Source organism: Enhydra lutris, unplaced genomic scaffold (assembly GCF_002288905.1).
Source record: "Enhydra lutris kenyoni isolate GAN:26980312 unplaced genomic scaffold, ASM228890v2 scaffoldscaffold28, whole genome shotgun sequence".
Classification (NCBI taxonomy): domain Eukaryota; kingdom Metazoa; phylum Chordata; class Mammalia; order Carnivora; family Mustelidae; genus Enhydra; species Enhydra lutris.
Window position 1 is genome coordinate 21162143 of NW_019154112.1, and position 20319 is coordinate 21182461.

The 20319-nt window shown below is 37.0% G+C and overlaps 1 protein-coding gene across 2 annotated transcripts in view; it reads left to right on the forward strand.

Moving 5' to 3' along the window:
- Positions 1-20319, forward strand: part of LOC111152311 (collagen type XXI alpha 1 chain) — a 121948-nt gene that overhangs the window by 36284 nt on the left and 65345 nt on the right. For both annotated transcript variants that reach the window (XM_022510789.1, XM_022510791.1), the window contains 2 exons: positions 9659-9712; positions 9805-9858. In XM_022510789.1, coding sequence (XP_022366497.1) covers positions 9659-9712; positions 9805-9858 — 108 coding nt within the window. The remainder of the gene's footprint in view (positions 1-9658; positions 9713-9804; positions 9859-20319) is intronic.

Sequence of the window (20319 nt, forward strand, 5' to 3'; positions counted from 1 at the left end):
TGGACTGAATCTCAGGCTGTCTTCAGAGGAAAAAGAGAAAAATAGGGTGAGAATGCAGCAAAAAAAAAAAAAAAAAAAAAAAACCTGGGAAAGAAAGACCAGTGAAGTAGGAGGAAAACCAGCAGAGAGCGGCATCCCTGAAGCCAGGTAAAGTACGCATTTCAAGAAGGGAGTGCTCGGTTGTGTCATTGTTGCCAAGACATTGAGAAAAATGAGCTCTATGCCTAAACCACTGGATTTGCTTTATGGAGGTATTGAAGCCATTGACAAATGGGGTAGGGAGGGTGGGTACAAAAACCAGATTGAAATAGGTTCAAGGAAGAGTGTGAGATAAAATGATGACTGTGAAAATGGAAGCTTTTTCTGAGGGGTAGAATGTGGATCAGCTATATGGAGCAGTTGCATGGTTTGGATGTGGGATAAAAGGAGGGTCTTTTAAAAGATGGGAGATGTTATAACATGGTTTTATGATGATGACAATGAGGCAGAAGGGAAAAAAATCAGTAATTTGGGAGATTAGGGGCATTTTCAGGAAGAAAATCCTTGGGCAGGTGGGAGGGCATTGGTATAATATGGACTTTATGTGGGGTAGAAGGCCAAGCGGATAAGGGTGGAAGTGGCCAGGTAGTGATTTGCAGGAAAGAAGATGAAAAATTTATTATCAGACTACTTCTATTTGAATTGAATGAAACAAATAGGTTCTAAACTAACATCTCCTCTTTGCCTTTATCCTTAATTTCCTGTTCCTGCCAGCATTTTCCTTGTGGTTCCTTATATCTCATCCTTTTCTCACTTTAACTCGAAGTGTCGTGTGACTTGGTTGCACTCTCTCACTGCACCTCTTTCCTCCCACTGAAGATACTGCCTGAGGCCCTGTGTGGGTTCTCCCCTGATCACTCTGGGTGGGAGGAGTTTTATGAGTGTGAGCCCTTGCCTGCCTGAAGAGCTCCTCTGACAGCACTACTAAATTATTTAGGCTTTGGGTGTCTTGGTGGTGAAAAGTCCTGGGCAGTATATGGCGGTGAGTATTGAGCAAGCCCTTCATAGGCCATTGGCTCTAGTGTGCTTTTTTTTTTTTTTCCTCTTTAAATATTTTGCCATGAACAAAGTACTGGAATTTAGTTGTAATAAACCTGATATAATAATCATGGATATTACTCTATGACTTTTATTTCATCTATAATAGACTTGTTATCTCATCATATTCACTACATGTATATGTTTGTGTATATGATTTTACCTGTTGGCATAGGTATAGCTTTGTAGTACCTGATAATAGATGTTAGATGATATTAGGCATACCTGATGTGAGAGAAAGAACAAAGAGAATGTCCACCTCCTAATCTTAACACCTGTGAATATGTTAGACTAGGAACTTTGCATATATGATAAAATCAAGGATCTTGAGATACAGAAATTACTGTGTAGAAATTTAGCTGAGTGGCCTGGTATAATCACAAGGATCCTTATAAGAGGGAGACAGGAGCATCAGAGTCAGAGGAGGAGATGTAATGACAGAAGCAGAGATCAGGATGAGGTGACCATGATCCAAGGAAAGTCCGAAGTATCCAGAAGCTGGTAACACATCTTCTTCTAGAACCTTCAGAAGGAATGCAGTCCCATTGACATCATGAGTTTAGCTCCCTAAGACCGTGTTGGCTTTCTGACTGCCAGAATGTAAGTGTGTGTCGTTTTAAGCCGTTATGTTTGGGATAATTTGTTACAGCAGCAATAAGAAACTGATTCATTAGTGCAAATCCTATTTACCCAAAGGTATGATTTTTCCTAAGTGTCTCCTTTTCCCTCTTTCCTTTGTCTCTGTAGGAGATAGGAGGTTGGGTGGCCAGGCAGGAAAAGAAAATGAGTCTGGGAGCCAGAACAGCTGAGGGTCATTAGTGTGTGTCCAGGGCCAGTGCACAGCGGGAGTGGGAAGGTGTGGGTGGAGTCTCTGGCTGGCGATTGAAGCCATCTGGACCAGGGAAACTTGGATGGAACAATTCGAAGGGAATTCTGCTTTGTTTGGATTTGGTTCTGTGCAATCCCCTTCAATAAGCAGTTTGAATCTCTTTCACATTATAACCAGGCCAAGTCAACTGAAGCTTTAAATAGGAAATTATTCCATTCTGGAGAAATACTAATTTTCACAAGGAAAATGCCTTCAAACAAAATTAAAGAGCTAGTTTCAAATTCTTCCCATCCTTTCTCATTTCTTTATCAGTGAAATGATTTCTAGCAGCACTGTCTGAGAATATTACTGTTTTGCTATTATATCGTTATACAGAGAGAGGCAGGGGAAATATTCATATATCCCGCAGGTAATTTGGAGAAAGTACTATTAGTAAAAGCATTGTACTGTTATGGCATAGATTTTTTTAAAAAGGCCATATATGAAAACATATACTAGAACTATTTTATGATTTTGTAGAAGGTTATATTTTTGTAGTGCTTATTTCTGTTTTATGTCATTATTAATTAGTCTTCATAAACAAATTTACTTTTCTCAAACCAAGGCCTCACTGGTTGTTAGAGAGATCAGGGGTTGTTTTGCCTTCTGCTTTGCTTTTAAAAGTTGCTTTGTTTTCAAGGGTCTCAGTTTCTTTGTCTGGGAAATGAGAAGATGGTGCCAGATGAGGCCCATGTTCTCTCCAGTGCTAATTTTCTAAGATTCCATTAAAGCCATCATATTTGCTAAGGGAGAAAGGTAAGCTAGATTAAAACTGTCAGATTCTGGAGGTGAATTTTCATCGTATTGCCCTTAAGTGATTCTGGAAGACTGATACCCCATTGCTACTGATAGGATAGATAGAAGTGTAGATTGGTCAGTGGGCCACACTCCGTGAATGCAGTGACTCTCTTTGTCCCCACACCCCTCTGTGTACCCTGTCTAGTCTAGAGAGTCCAAAAAGTGGCTAGCTTTCTCTGTGGATGGTTAAACCTTACAAAAGTGGTAGTCAGTACAGATGGGGAATTTCAAAGGTACATGATTTTATCAAACACAAAGAGAGAGGGGTGGGGCAAGTTAGTAGGAGGTGAAGTTGGGTAGGTAAGAGGGAGAAAGGAAGGGAGATTGAGTAGAATTCTTTAGGCCATTGTGATGACTTTGGCTTTTAGTTGGAGTGAACTCAGGAGCCACTGGAGGGTCTGAATTAAAGTGATGTAACTTATATTTTTAAAAGATTACTCTGACTTCTTAGTTGAGAATAGATTTTAGGGCGGATGAGGACAAAAACCAGAGAAATGAGTCCAGAAGCTCTTGAAATAATCCAGGAACAAGATGATTGCAGCTAACATCAGGATGGTAAGTAGTGAGGTAAAGAGAACTGCTGATTTCCTGGGGGTATTTTGAAGTTAGATCTGACAGGATTTGATGATGTAATGCATGAGTTTATAGGAGAGAAGTCAAAGGAGACTCAGTGAGTTGTGGAAGGAAGAATAGAAAAACTTGGGCAAGGGAAATCAAGAGTTTGGTTTAGGATATGTTAAATTTTTGTCAGATGGCTAAGTAGACAATTTTTTTTTCAAGATTTTTTTTTTTTAAATGTAATTTCTACACCCAATGTGGGACTCAAATCCACAACCCTAAGATCAAGAGTTGCATGCTCCACTCACTGAGCCAGCCCAGTGCCCCTGTTCATGTAGAAATTTTAGGTGGTAGTTGAATATAGAAGTCTGACATTCAGGGTGAGTTCCTTTTTTGTAAAGTGTCCTTTCTTGTCCTTTACCCATTTTCTATATAAGTGATAGTATTTTGAATGTTAATCAGTTGATTAGTAAGAGCTTCCTATACTAAAGGATTAAAAGAATTAATCTTTTGATATATATGTTGTAAATGTTTCTTCTAATTATTTATTTGGTTTATAGTTTTTAACTTGTAGCAATGTAAAATTTTCTTACAGTTAAATTCTTGGTTATTTTTTCTAGTGGTTTTTTTTTTTTTTTACTATTACTTTCTTCATTTACTTTAATATGATTTTTAAGAATTTTTAATTCTCGATTTCACTTCTGAAATTTATTTTGGCATTTGGGGTGACATGGAGATCCAAACGGATTTGGCAAACTTGGAGAATGGCTACTCTAATATAGTGAAATTCAACCCAAATGAACGTATGGTTCTTACTTGTTTGGGACATGTTATTTAAGTTTAACCTTGGTGAAAAGGGATCAGCATTTGTAATGGGGCTGCCTGAAGGGCTGATGCAATTTTTGGCATTGTTAGTAAATATATACATCTATATTAAGCAAGATGACAGTCGTGCTTCTGAAGTGTTAGATTTGGTTTAGCCTGCTATACTTTAGGGATTTGTAGGACTTGGATCTCATTTAGAAGAAAGAAATGGGGACAAGAGTAAGAACTCAGAAGAATGTCTGTGGGGGGAGAATTGACTAAATCTTAGGTGTAAGCCAAGTGAAAGATGCTGTTTCAAAATGGTTGAGAATGATGGTAGAGAAAAGGAAGAAGGGGAAGAAAACTAGAATTTAGGCTTGCAGAGTAAGCTTGACAGGAGGTGAATAATTAATAGTAGAACAATAGGACTCATGGGACAAGTTTTTATGTTTTCCTCCTTCAGACTCTTAACTGAATATGGTGCCAGTTGTGGACTCAACAGTTTAAGAGCTGTGGGGAGTTTGGGGCTGAGTGCCATGAAGATTAAGACCTGGAAAATGGGGTACATGAGGTTACAAGCCAAAGGAATGGCTGTTATTTAGCTTGGAAAATAGAATTATAAGAGGTGGCTTAATGATGAAGTGTATGAAACATTTGTCTAGAGAAAACAGTTTCTACCTGAACTCTTACTTCACCTCATTTTGGATTCCTTTAGCAGAAAGCTTCATTGTCTTACTGTCTCCCAGTACCATAAAACTTACACAAATGCACGCATACATCCCTCATGAGAGGCTCACTGGTAGACTGAAATATGGGCCATTTGCCTCAAATGAATTATCTTACACTTGGGCAGTTTATCTTTTCTATAACAAAGTGTAATTTAAAACTTTTCTGTAAAGCTTTCCTAGACAAAGCTTAGTTGACTAATTTTTTTCCCCAACCCTCCCCATGTGTAAATCTCATGTATGAATCTCTCCATGTTTTCCTCATGGGCCTCTTAAATAGACTGCTTATTTTTTAAAATATAGTATGGATAGTATATATAATAATGGTGTGTGTGTAGATATTACATAGTACTATTTATACATTAAATTCTTCAAGGAATTGTTCTGCACTGTGCTTCCTTGAGTGTTCCTTTGAGCTTGTCACTTCAGAAAGCTTCCCTGTCTGCTCTTTGCCTCCCATAGCGTCTTTCTTAGAACTTAGCTCAGGTGTAATTTTACCTCTGTTACTGGGATCTATTATTAGTCAAGTAATTTGAGCAGTCAGTTCAGACACACATACTACTTGACTAACAGTTGGGTTAGGTGGTAAATAAACTAGTTTCTATATTAGCTATACATGAAAAGACTGAGATTTAAGAATATTTTTGGGATTTAGTTGTGTGGGGCTATAAAGAGTGCCAATGGCAAGAAGAATCCACAGTGAACATTAAAAATATACACTAGATTTTGGTTACTTAGTTACCCTGGCTGTGTATGAAGGGTGTCCGTGGGAATTTTGGAAAACTTAGAAGAAAATTATGTAATAGAATAAACTTCGAATCACATTCTTAAATTTCAAAAAGAAAAGTGACATCCAAACTTATTTCTCTGGATTTTATTCTCATTTTTAGAGTTTAGAATACTTAAAGGAAATCGATTATTTTATCTTCCTTGCTACTTAAGAAGATCTATATATTGAAGTTGGCAGGATAATTTATGGTCTGATTAGAATTGGGCTCAGAAGAGACTGTGACCCTTGCTCACAGGATAATTTTTATTTCTTTAATTTCCATTTCAGTGCTATACATCTTTCCTGGAGCATTGTAACTATGAATCATGGAGGAAAATTAAATTGATTCTGTATTCTTCAACCCTACAATTTGGCAGTGAGAATATTTTTTTCCTAAAAAATGACTCATTTACAAAGAGACTTTCTGTGAACATGGAAAAGACTTTACTGTCAGAAGTCTTGCACATGGGGGTAGGGTGGATATTTGGATCTGCTAATTGCAAAATAGCAAAATCAGTGTTAGACAGTATTGATCAAAGATCATGTGAAAATGGCACTCCTACCGGAAAACACAGAAGTATGTGTATTAAGAAAAATAAAAACTCAGTAAGTTGCAAGGAAAGCTTATCTTTTTTCCTGTTTTGGGGCATTTTTCTTGTTTAAGTGTACCCTGCTATGAGTCAGCCAGTGTTTAGTTTTAGCACCTCTTGGAAATTGTTCTGTGTTGTAATATTCCTCCCTATTAACCTTTATTTTCCTGATTTTTAGTCCAAAATTTATTTTTTCTGAATTTCATCCAGTTTCTTCTGGTGATTAGCCCTGGGATCCCCCAGCTTGGATGTGGTTTTGGTTTTTCTTTATTTTGTGGCTAATCATGCTTCCCCTAGCTTCTAAAAAAATCTTTGAATTTCTATATACAACTAAGTTTTCAAGAATGCATCTCATTGTAAGTTTAAAAAAAAATCAACCTGGTTCTCATATTGTGAGAAACATTTATTTTTGCAGTTCTTCCAAAGACGAAACAAATATGGCCTTTGTAAAGCACACTGAAGCCTTGTTCACATATATGCCATTAGATCTATATGAATGTTGAAAAAGGGTTCAATCAAAATGATGATGACTGGATCTGCCATTCCTCATGTACTAATGGTGCCCATGAAGGCTACAGAATAACAATTTGCAAGAGAGTTCTCATGGTTGTACAAAAGTCATTGAATCTGAAGAAGATAAAAAGAAACTCACATATGAGTTCTTAGCATCTGACAGGCATTTTCACCTGTGACTCCCATTTGTTTCTTTTCAGAAGTGAAGTGGGCACTGTTATCCTGGTTTATGGTAAGAAACTGAGGCTTAGCTAGGCAAAGTCACTTAGCCAAAATTCCGTAGAAAGTAAAGGGAGGAGCAAAAATTCAGCCCAGGGTCTTCCAATTTCAAAATTCATTGTCTTTCCACTTTATTGAGTTGCCTCCCAGGATCACTCTGCCTGAGGTCACATTATGAGTCAGAGGTGAGCTGGGAACACAGTCTGGGGTATCTCCACATTGCTTTAATCCATTGAAATGTGATGTGTCCTCTCTAACAAATGGATTATATTAACTTCTTTGAAGAAAGGAACAGTTTTTGATCTTCTACAAAAGATTCGTTTTGTGAAAAAAGTAATAAAGCTGATATGACATTTGGCTTAACTTTTGAAAAATTGTGAAAAAGAACGATTCATTACAGTGAACTTTGCAGATGACCGGTCATTTTGGTAAATAGCCAATCTCTATGGTAACTTTCTTTTGAGGAATTAGATGAACATTCCTTTTCTTTGGGCACTCAGGATTCTAAGCAATTTAAAAGGGGCCTTGCAATATGTGCTTTGAAAGATTTCATTAATTATTCTAGAATCATAAGATAGGATCTACCATGAAGCATTTTCTGATAGAGGGTATTCCCATTGGCTCTGTCAACTTCCTATCTGTCTTTCTTTGGGCAAGTTACTTAATCTTATGTGATTAAGTAACTTCTCATCTGAAAATAGGGATAATCTAGACCCTACATTAGGGTGGTTGTGAGGGTTAAGTGAATTAATATATGTGAGGTACTTAATCTGGAACATGACAAATACTGTATAAATCATTGCTTTTATTGTTTCTCCCAATTATAACAGCCTGTTGTGTATCATGTCAGACTATCAAGAGAGTGCCTACAGGGTTTCAAAGGACCCAGCGTCATCCTAAGTGGTGGCAGTTATAAGTAACCTAATTCCATTTGGGCAATATCCTAGCAGTGACAGAGTTGAAATTTAATTCCAGACCTATCTGATTGCGAAGTGGGTGAAGAAAAGAGATTCAGTGGTTACTGGAGTCATAGAGATAAAAGGCTGAGCAAACTATGGTGACTTTGATCTTGAGAACAGGAACCACATGGCATGACTAAAAGCTTCAGTTTGCTACTGGTAGCAGCATAAACATAACCTGGTTCCTTGGGGAAAGAGATTGTTCTCACTTAGCGCAGTGTGGATGACTCAAAGGTAAATTCGTCCAAAGTTTGATTAACAAAAAGTTGCCGAATGCCCTGTTCAATGTTGGAAATATAGAAATGAATTGGACTGGGTTTCTCCTATCAAGGGGGCACCTAATCCCAGGACACAGAGGCAGTGGCTGCCCAGAGACATATGTTGGGTCTGAATACTGCCGGTGGTTTTGTAGGGCATGTGGTGTATGGAGAGGTTTGTTTTGAGACTCATTCACTGATGAAATGTTTAACATTTGTGCATGGACTCAGGAGAATTTGTGTGAGAAATCCTGGAGAAAGTGTAATGATACACTCTGTGAAGAACTGAATGGGATATGAAGGAAAACATCATAGTTGGTGCTGGAACTTATATAATCTATCATTTGGAGACTAACTGGGAACATTTTACAGAATAAGAAATACGAGTGCATGTAAAAGGAGAAAAACAATCTAGGACTGCTGTTGCAGAGACAACCATGATTATTGTTATTGGTGTTATTAGAGCTAGCAAAGAATAGTAAAAGGAGTATTTCAAAATGGGAGTGGGAAAGCAGGGAGTAGTGCTGTGTCTAAAATGACAGCTAAAAATGTGCTGACAAGCGAGTGGGTGAATACAAAAACCAGCCATAAATAGCCACATGGAAATTAAGCTTTTGGATTTAACAATGAAAATGTAATTGGAAACACTAACAAGATCTGTTTTATATGGCTGACAATAGAAAGCCCTATCCAAACAGTAAGATCTGAGATGGTGGCGGGGGGGAGGGGAATCTAAATAAGAGAGAGAAATATATTTGCAGGTGCCAGGTGGTCTAAGTCAACTTGACATTGACCCAGAGAAACCTAGACAAATGTTCTGGGCCTGCAAGTTTGTTTGGGAGTTTAATTGTCATATGCTGAGTGAAGAATGAATAGCTTGCTTTGTCTGAAGAAGCCGTGCTATTGTACCACAGGTCCACTGTCTGGAGGGATATGTAAGAAGCAGTGAAGTTGAAAGGGACCCTCGCTTCAGCAGACAGCTCAGCCTTGGGAGGTGGGGGAGACATGTCAAGCCATGCTCGTGGAGTTAACAGCAGCTGCTTTCCAAAATGAGCAGTCCCAAAGGCTGTTATAGACTTACCCTGAAGAATAACATTTATCAAGTTTTAATTTATTCCAGAGATTAACTCAAATGGCCATTAATCTGGTAGTTTAAAAATGGATTACATTAGTGTAATCCTCCAATCTTACATATTTTTCTCTTGACTATGTTGAATATGTTTCTATGTGCAAAACATTTTTTTAGGAGCTGCGAATATTGGCTCTGTATTTGCATCCCAGAGCCCTCCTTGTCACTGAAACATATCTGGATATTTTTATTAATATGGAGATATTTAAGACCTTTTCCTAAAGATCGAAGATATTAATTCCACATTCAGCATTTGAAACTTTGTTATTTTTGTTTCTTAAGCAGTAACCCAGTGAAGTCTTAAGTGTAAGACACTCAAGAGTGAATCCTGAAACGGATGACTGCTTTTTGTATGTTGAAATACTAATTATTTTGTGTTTGCTTTTCTTTAGGGATATCAGGGAGTCGCAGGATCACCAGGTGTCCCAGGATCTCCAGGAATACAAGTATGTGATTCATAGATACACACTAAAGAATCACCATTTCTAGTGAACCAAAAAAACATAATTAACAGATTTTTATTCTGTGCTTGATTTAGGGAGTTCCAGGACCACCAGGTTACAAAGGAGAACCAGGGAGAGATGGTGAAAAGGTAAATGCATACAAACAAAAATGTGTCCAGTTGGCTTTGGTTCACTCAAGGAAAACCAAGAATGTCACCTATGGTGAATCCCATTCAGTAGCATTCACCTTGGAGAATTCCAAGATTTGTGGGCTCATGGTTGGTGGTCACTGGCCAATAAAGCTCATAGCTGGGCTTTTATCACTAGATGAAATTGGTTGTCACTGGATGATCACCGTGACATGGAATAGGTATTGGCATTGCTCTGATGCCATGTTCTCTCCCTGTGGTTAAGCTCCGAGGGGGGTTACCTTCTTAGAGGGGAGAAAACTATGTGGATGAAATGTGTTCCTATTAGCCACAGGTAGCCCCATACCCACGTGTCCTTCTCCATAATGGATACCTATCTGGCAGGTGGTCTATCGGCTTAGTCTTACTGCGCTTTTTCCTTAGGGCTTCAGTGGGTACATTTACTGCTGACTCTCCTTTTTCACAACTTTGAGATTTGGCAAGCTTCCTATTGAAGTACATGATCTTTAAATATGTTCAATATATCAGTACCTCCCCAAGGATCCAGAGCCATCAAGATCTACTGGCCCTGGTAGCTGGTCCACATCCAAGATGCCCAACTGTGTTTGCTTGGATCCCACGTTGATTTGTTAGCTTAAAGCACAGTTGTGTTTGTAAGGTCTGTGAAGGCATTCTGGTATTTGCTCCTGATAAAAGCTTGTACTAATTTTCTAACTAATCCTTACTAAGTATTACCTTTTTAAAATAGTGTGCACCACATTCACATCTGAGAAATTCTGATCCTAACCTGTATCCATTTTAGGTTTTTGTGGTAGCTTATGTTGGTTGCAGAAAATTGTAGCTGGTTAAGTAATCTCTGGAAGGATGGATCTCTGGCAGATCTAATGATGTATCTGCCACTTTCAAGTTACTCGATCTTGGGTACGTTGCTTAATGTCTTTGAGTCTTATTTTTTTTCATCGACACAATGGTGATTCCTTCACAGGTTTCTTGTGAGGGAGTCTTTTTAGCCACAGAGAAATCTGCCTATTTTAAATGATGGAGATACCTCTTGAGAGGTGATAGGGAGCATGCTGCATGCGCAGGAATGGCAGACGTCTTATATTTTCATGCTGTGGGGATGTTGAGAGAGATTGCCTGACCTCTGCCAGGTGAACTGGGGATGTCCCTGGGAGCATGAGGGTATCTGTCCTGAGGAGACCACGTGTCAGACACCTCACCTAAATTCTAGTCTACGGTACCACTGCTCTTTTCTTTTTCTTTCTTTCTTTTGAAGATTTTATTTATTTATTGGAGAGAGAGAGTGCAGAGCAAGAAAGAGAGGAGAGGAGAGCATGAGCAGGGGGAGACACAGAGGAAGAGGGGGAAGCAGGCTCCCGCCCTGCACAGGGAGCCTGATGTGGGCATGCCAGGACCCTTGCATCTTGAGCCAAAGGCAGGTACTTAACTGACTGAGCCACCCAGGCACCCTGGATCACTGCTATTTCTTTAACATTCTCACTTAGCCTGATTTGGGGATGGCAGGGGTTTCATAAAAGTATGTGTATATGAGTGAATATATCTATGAATGGATGAATGAATGCATTTATCTATTTTTCCCTTTTACTTGGGTTTTAGAGACCAGTTAAAAAAAGGAGGGTTTTTATTCACCTTAAAAAGAATAAGAGTAAAGTGTCTCTTTGAAAGTAAAGGAATAACAGCAATTTGGTTAGTCACATCTTTAATTGCTCTCTTGTTTGGGGTCTTTGTACTCTCTTCAGAACAGAAGTGTCCGAGTTTTACAAAGGCATACATTTCGTTGAATAAAATAAAGTGTATGTTTCTATGAAGGTCTCTGTTTTCAGTCTAGTAATAGTTTCACCCAGAGTTGCTTGTTCTCTGAAATTTGTTCTTAGGGCATAAAGTCTGATCTGGCAGAGTCACTGTGAGCCCCAAATCACCATGCGCTGTGCCATCTACATTTCTTCCTCACATTCCATGTGGCTTTAGAGCGTTCCTTACCTGGATTGCAATCACTGAATAAGTTAGAGACGTTTCCTCAGTTCTTCCTCTAGGATATAGTTTCTTAATACTCAGAAATGGGAGGGTTGAAAAGTAGACCCCTGAGGAGACTTTGACTTGGGGCAGTGCAGGACATTTTTTCCAGGCATCACACAGTGGCCTCTCAGAGATAGTTCCACACAACGCTGTTCTCCATTAGGATCTTTTCCCAGAATCATTTCCATCTTGTGGATTTCTTCTGAACACTCCCATTGTAGGAGTTTCCACTTAAGATAATTGAAACTACATGCACTTTCTTGCTGACTTCAACATTTGTTCCTACATATCAGACAATAGAATGTGTATAGATTTTGCAGGTTTTTTTTTCCCCCTCCTGAATTTACAAAATTAAAAAGGAGCACTTATTCACCAAATGGTCTTCAGTTGGTAACTCATTTTATAATATGTTTTAAAGCTATTTGGAATTTAAGAAAAAGTATTTCAAAACACTTCTTCAGCTTTAAGGAAATCCATATATTTAAATCACTGGAAGAAATACATTTTGTTAAAATTTACTTAGGCTAAGTTGAATAACCGGCATACATTTATGGGTTTTTGAGTTGGTTATGAAAACTTTTTTATAGCAAATTCAATTCTCAACACATGGGAGGTAGTAATAATTTTTTTTTAGACTTTGTACAAATTTATCACTTGGTTTTTCTGGGATTAAGAAATAAAATACGCTAATATATCCAAGGTCTCATAATGGAGCAAACTACACATTTTGTTTAATTTCCTCGTTAGATCATTTACCATTTAAATTGTCCCTTCAAGATCTGTTTCCCATTGTCTTTGGCATCCATACAAGAGTATGATGTGATAAATGAGGCTTCCTCACTGAAGTAAATCCTTTACTTTCATTGTTGCACTTCTAAAGTCAAAAGGTTAAGTGGTATGACAGTGATTTATATAGTCAGTTATAATTAGGGGACTCCAGTGTACATGCTGAGAGAACAGTAATAAAGGACCAAGCTAAAAGTTTTATTAGGGAATATGCTAAAACTTAGTATATTAGTATTAACTTATATTATATATAACTATATATATTATATGTATTAGTATTAACATATATATAACATATATATTATATATATTAGTATTAACTTATATATAAAATTATATATATTATATATATTATTAACTTATTAGTATTAACTTATTAACTTATTAAACTTAGTATCAGTGGTTTTATTTCCATAGTGCCTGAAGACAAGAACAAACAAACAACAACAAAAAAAACAACCTTAAAAAATTAAAGCCAAGAATGACACGGGAGGAAGAAATAGAATTGGCTTGGTAAAGTGGCCACTTTTATCTTCTTTCTCAAAAAGGGAGGGTAATGTAGTTTTCTGATAACACCACGGCCCAAAGGCCCAAATGCTGGTGTGGGTGTGCTTGGAGTTGAAGGGGCACAAGAAAGGGAGACTTAATGAAGTTACAGGTTATTGGTTGGGCTTTGAATTCACCTTTTACTTATATCTTTATCCGTTCTCTAAATGTTGGAGTATTTCAGGGTTCAGTCAGTCCTATGACTTCTTTTCCTTCCTTAATAGAGTCTGTCTGTTATATTATTAAATATAAACTTACATGAGTATAAATTTATGTGTTAAATATATAAATATAAATATTGGTGTTAAGCTTATTAATATATTGAGGGGCACCTGGGTGGCTCAGTCTGTTAAGCATCGGACTCTTGGTTTGAGCTCAGGTCATGATCTCATGGTCATGTGATCGAGCCCCGCCTCAGCCCTATGTTGGCTCTGCACCTCCTCAGCACAGACTCTGCTTGGGATCCTTTCCCTCTGCTTCTCCTTCCACTTCTGCTGGCTCGCACATGCATGTGCACATGCTCTCTCTCTCTCACAAACAAATAAAATGCATCTTTAAAAATATTAGTATATTGATATAACCAGTTATAGTTAATAGAATAAAAATATTAAATACACACACATACATATACATTCTGTTTTCTGATGAAATATTTCGCTGCATTTGAATCTGAAGAAACTGTGGAATTTGTTGTTAAACCAGGAATTTTCAGAAGAACTTCTACTTTTTATGGAAGGGGTAGTACCACATTTTCCTTCTTTCCTCTACCCTTTTCTCAGAGGCTTTTCTTCCAAAGCAGCACTAATTGTGCCTTCCCTGAATAGTCTCTGAAGTCAAGTTTTGTTAAGTGTCTATTCTGTTCATGGAGTGCTGACCTGTGTGTACCCAAGTGCTTATTACTTCGGTGAGTACTTTCACAATGTCTTGATGTTTTTCTGATCTTTCAACTTCTTTTCTTTTAAGGCTCTGTAATGGATTCAGCATCTCAGCTTATGGAAAAGAATCATTAATTCCATGTCCTGTCTCATTTGTTGGCTGCTGTGCCTTTTTCTGTCCTGTTCTCTTTTTCTCTACTGGCATCACTGGGAAACTTAAAACTTTCATTGAATTTTTATAGAGTGCTTCATATTTTTTTGGTTCTAAATTCCACTTCTCATCTTCACTTTGGGTAGACTCTGTGGTCACTAAGAAGCTATGGGAGTGACCCTGTTGTGGAAGCTCAGGAATCTACCTGTTTTCTAGGCCTGAATAGCGCAGCGATGATCTCCAAACCCAAGGGGATTGCCCATCATTGCATTAAAGAGAGGAAACATTTTAGTAAATTGAAATAATTCCCAATAAGTCATTGCCTGAGCCTTAAAAGACTTATTTGTTTCAAAATGAGAGGAGAAAGAACAACCAAGATGTGTTAGGTGAATTTGAATTATAGAATCTTTGTAGTAAAAGTCTTCTAGGTGTGTATTTATTTTTTTCCATTTGATTTTCTTTTCAGTGTTCCAGCATTCATTGTTTATGCAGCACACCCAGTGCTCCATGCAATACATGCCCTCCATAGTACCCACCACCAGGCTTACCCAACCCCCACCTCCCCTCCAAAACCCCCAGTTTGCTTCTCAGAGATTTATTTATTTTAGAGAGAGAGAGCGCATACATGCACCAGTTAAGGGGAGGAGCAGAAGGAGAGGGAGAATCTCAAGCAGACTCTTTGCTGAGTGGGGAGCCCCAGGCAGGGCTTGATCTCATGATCCTGAGATCATGACCTGAGCTGAAGTCAAGAGTCGGTCGTTCAACCAATGAGCCACCCAACTGCCCTGACCTTACTTTGGAGACTATGATTCTAGACCAAATTATGGGGTAGATAAGCTGGTAAAGGATATTCATCAGTCATAACAGCTTTGGAGACATCTGTGGAAATGGAACATCTCCCTGTAAATCTTGGATTATTATTTTTTTTTAATTTTATTTATTTATTTGACAGAGAGAGAGAGATTACAAGAGGCAGAGAGGTAGGCAGAGAGAGAGGAGGGGAAGCAGGCTCCCCACTGAGCAGAGAGCCTGACGTGGGGCTTGATCCCAGGACCCTGAGATCATGACCTGAGCTGAAGGCAGAGGCTTAACCCACTGGGCCACCCAGGTGCCCTTGGATTATTTTTGCTTCTAATCTCTTGTGAGGTCAGATGGATCCAGGAGTGTGACTCCTCAAAATAACTGTTTAGTTGAAATATTTTGGAAGACTCAAAAGTGTTTACTGTGTTTTAGAAAATGAAAATATTTTGCATATTCAGCAAATTATCATTAATCACAAGCAAGTCACCAGCTGAAGATAGAGTAGCATATTCTGCAGTAACAAGTAAATTCCAAATGCCTGTAACTCAAAATAAAGAAAGGTTTATTGCTCATCAAGCTACACATTTATTAGCAGCAGTGACAGGTCCCTCTTTTCCTCACATGGAGACTTAGGCTGATACAAGTTCCACCATCTAGATCATAACTACTTATAGGAGCAGGTATGTGGAGAATCAGACAGTGGTTTTTAAACTACTTCTATTCATCTTTAATTAGCCAGGGCAAATTTTATAAACCACACCAAGTTCAAGAGTCAGCAATGTATGATTCCCCCATATGCTTGGAGGTGGAGAGAATTGGGATATTGGTAAATGGTGGTCATATCTACTAAATAAAAATTGGAAAAAAATCAGAATGGATTTTTCCTCCAAGAGGTTGGGATCTAATAAAACACATAACACGTACACAGTGTTGTCAAGATAGTCAGTTGTTAGGGTGCCTGGGTTGCTCAGTCCATTAAGTGGCTGCCTTCGGCGCAGGTCACCATCCCAGGTTCCTGGAATCGAGCCCCTTGTCGGGTTGCCTGCTCAGTGGAGAGCCTGCTTCTCCCTCTGCCTGCTGCTCTGCCTACTTGTGCTCTCTCTCTCTCTATCTCTCTGTCAAATAAATAAATAAATCTTAAAAACAACAACAACAAAAAGAAACATAGCTGTTAAGTGCCAAGGAAGTTGAATAAAATTCTAAGCTCTAGGGCTGTGCAAAATTGAAAGAGGCCTCAAGAAAGTAACCTTCAGCAGGTTAATCACATCTATATACTATATGGGCTGTCCCTAACCAATTTAAGAAATCTCTAATTTAGGGATGCTGTGTTCTTAAGATGTTGCACTGTGTGTGTGTGTGTGTGTGTGTGTTAGTAAATTTTTCTGAGTATATCCATAGGAATATTTCCTGGAACTGGAATTGATTATAGGATCAAAGGGTAAAATACATAATTAAACTCTGATACAAATTGCCTATTTAACTTCCAGTAAGTTTGTACTCTCCCAGCAAGTATGTGAAAATATCTTTCCTCACACTCTTATCAGCACTGAGTTTCATTAAAGTTTCTAATTTTCACCACTACAAGTTAAAAATGGTATTGGTTTAGTTTGCATTTCTTTATTAGTAAGGTAAAGTACCTTGTCATGTGATTTTTGGGCATTTTGTTAATTCTCTGTCATTTCCTTTTTAGTCGTATCTTTTTTTTGGCTTTGTATTGGGCTATTGATCTTTTTAAAAATTGATTTTTATAGACATTTCATATATTGTATGAAAATATTTTTTCCTGGTTTTTATTATGTGTTTTGACTTGGTCTTGGAAATTTTAGCCATACATAAGGTTTAAATTTTTATGTATGTGTAGATTTTTTCTTTTTTTCTCTTTGGTGTCTATATGAAAGGATTCCACATTCCAACATTTTGTAGGTAATAACTCTACTTTTAGACTTTTGTTATTTTATGTTTTAATCTTTATAACTTTGGTATTTGGAGTAAAGTTATATGAGCATTCATATTTTTCCCTCTGTTTTCCCAAATGGATAGCCAGTTGGCACAACAATATTTATGGAATCATCACTTTTTTCTCCATTTATTTGGAATCTCCTTGTTACCCCTAAATTTCCATTTTCATATGGGTTTTTGGCTTTCCATTTTGTTCCATTTATCTGTCTACATCCTCTCCAACACCAAATTGTTCTTAATTGTTGTCACTTCATAATATGATTTAATGTTGGCAGGCCTAGTAGTTCCTCATTATTCTTTATAATCAAAATTTTCCTGGCTATTCTTATATGCTTACTTTTCCAGATAAAGCTCAGTATCTTTTCTTCAGTTTTTAAGAAATGCCTACTTGTGTTTTGATTAGGATTCCTTTTATGGATTCGTTATAGAATCATTGACATAATTTCAATACTGAGTTTTTCCATTTAAGATTATGATTTATTTACCTTTTTATTTCAATCTTGAAACTCAGTGAAATAACATTGATTTTTTTTTTCACATTAGTCTTCTAATATTACCTAAGTTTATATCTTGGAATTTTTATCTCCTTTGTTTCTATTATAAATGGAAATTTTTAAAATATATTTTCATATTCGTTATTATTTATATATAAAAACATTTTTGCATATTATCTTTTTAAAGCAGGAATTAACTACATATTCTATGATTTAGGGTATTAGGTATTTGGCATAGTAGATGTATGAACATACATAAGATTGTCCTTTTTCTTCCTTCTAGTTTTTAACTTCTTATTTCTTCATTTTGTCTAAATTCATTGGCTAGTCAAAACTGGCTAGAGAAACATGAAAAACAGTGGTGCTGTTGGGTGACTTTTTTTTTTTTTTTTTTTTTTTAAATAAGTTTCAAGCACAGTCTCTTGTAGTCCAGGTTTATGGCTGCTTTGGTAGTACAACTCTCTCAACAGCAGATGGATATTTGTGATTTTGGATCTTTGACTTTTGATTCCGGCCAATAGCAGCACCCATAGCCCTTGCTTCAGTTATGGCCCTCTATATACTAATTTATTAACTACTAATAATTAATGATAGGTGACTTAAACTTATCAGACATCCATTGCACTCTTAGTTGTTGTTGTTGTGTTTTTTTTTGTTGTTGTTGTTTTGTTTTTTCCCCTTGAGCCATTCTGTCCATCTTGAAAGGATTTTTGGACTGACCTTCATTGATTCAGAGGATTTAAGAATAGTGTTTGTGGCCACATCCTTGATTTGGTTCTTCCCAGAGGCTGTTTTAATTGAACTTCTTTTAATGTCTTTTCCAGTTTCATCATTTATCTGTTAAAGATGAGAAAAAAAAAGTTGTATCTTCCAATCCCAGGACTTTTGTACTTCGTCTGTTCCTTTTAGTTACTACTTGGAAATCAGACGATTCTTTTCTGAGCTTCTTTCTTTTACAGTACCTTTTGCAAGCAGCCAATACCAATCAATTCATGATAGCAACCAATTCATGATACCAACATTCTGTTTTCTCAGTTCTTTACCTCTAGCTCTAAGTTCATTTGATGCATTATTTGCCTTTGTAAGTATTACCAGCAAAGTTTTTTTTTTTTATCAGATATTTACCATTTATTCAATGAATCACCATTTTTCAAACATCTAATTATTGTTTTCCCTGTTCACTACCTAACCCCAAAGCCACTGCCATATATAATTTTTAATATTGTTGTTTTGGCAGCCTCCTTTTTCTAGCATACCAGTTTTTGTGTTAATTAACATAGTTGAAGCTATATTACAGTAGCAGATGACCAACACAAGAGTGTTTATTTGCTTTTTGCCTTATATACTCATTGTGGAGATTTTGGCTTAACTTTACCACTTCTTTGTTTTAAACCTTGGATATAATTTGGGTGAACAACATGAGTTTGAACTGCACAGGTCCACTTATATCTGGATTTTTTTCAACAAAATACAGCATAATACTGTAAACATATTTTCCTTACTTTCCTAATAACATTTCCTTTTCTTTAGCTTCCTTCATTATAAGAAGACAATATAATACACATATCATAAAAATTATGTGTTAATCATTTGTGTTATTCATAAGGCTTCTAGTTAACAGTAGAGTATTAGTAATTAAGTTTTTGGAGATGGAGAAGTTACATGTGGATTTTCAACTGCATGGGGGTCAGCCCCCTAACCCCTGAATTCTTCAGAGGTTTACTGTATTTGGGTAACACTATCTTGTATTCTGTATTTTGTAAGTATTGTTTCAATATTCCTCAAAAATTTTCTCACTAAATTTTTCTCCATGTTAATATCTATGCCATGCTTTTGTATTTTACTTAAAAATCTTGCTTATGCACATAAGGATAGCTTTGTCCAGATTTTTATTTTTCTGTTCCAGTGTGAGTGAATGCTCCCAGTCTTCTCACTTCATCTGAGATTTGTTTGTTATCTCTGGTAAATTAAAATGTGAAGATTATGTTTTCTGTACTCTGTACCCAGAAAGTGGAGTTCTTAGACTTTGTTCAGCCTTAATAGGGAATACTTATTTGTCCTCTTCTGTATTTCTGTCAAGTATTTACTGTCCAGCTACATTCCATTTTATTAAGAGTATATCTTTGTCTAGCCCCGCCATCAACAGGTTATTTTAGCACAGCTCCTAAAAAGTTAGCTCAGGTATTCTTCTTAACTTAATCTTTTCTCTCTATAGAAACTGTTACCACTCCTTCCTGCCTCAAGCAAAAAGAAAAAAAAAAAATCAAGAAGTGGTTTTTGTTCTCATATTAGGAATCTACATGTAGGGAAAAGAATATCATTCAGTTTTCTTATTGCGCCTCTTGGTCTCCCCCTGAATTTTTTTTTTTCTTTTATTCTTGGGTTAAACTACTGAATTTTGGGATTAATAAACTCTAGAATGTAAGGGCTTTTAGTGGATCTTCTGTCTGTCTTTCTCCCTCATATATACACAGATTGTTTTTAATCCTTAGTGGAAAATTAAGATGGTCAATGGAATGCTATTACCCACGAGAAGGACATTCTTTACAAGACAAAACATACTCTTCCTATTTAGACCAGAAACAAACCCCAAAACTCACTGGTGTAAATGAGAAAGAAGTGTATATTTCTCCTGTCATGTTATTTACATACTTATCCAAAGACTCCCGTTTTTCCTTTTTGTTGGTCTGATCTCTCTTAGAGCGTTCTCTTCCATTCTAATCTGATGGGAAGGAGGAAAGAGAAGTCGTAGCAGTAACTCTCCTTTTAATAAATTCTGTGGAAGTTGTAGGCTGCAGTCCTCTACACATTC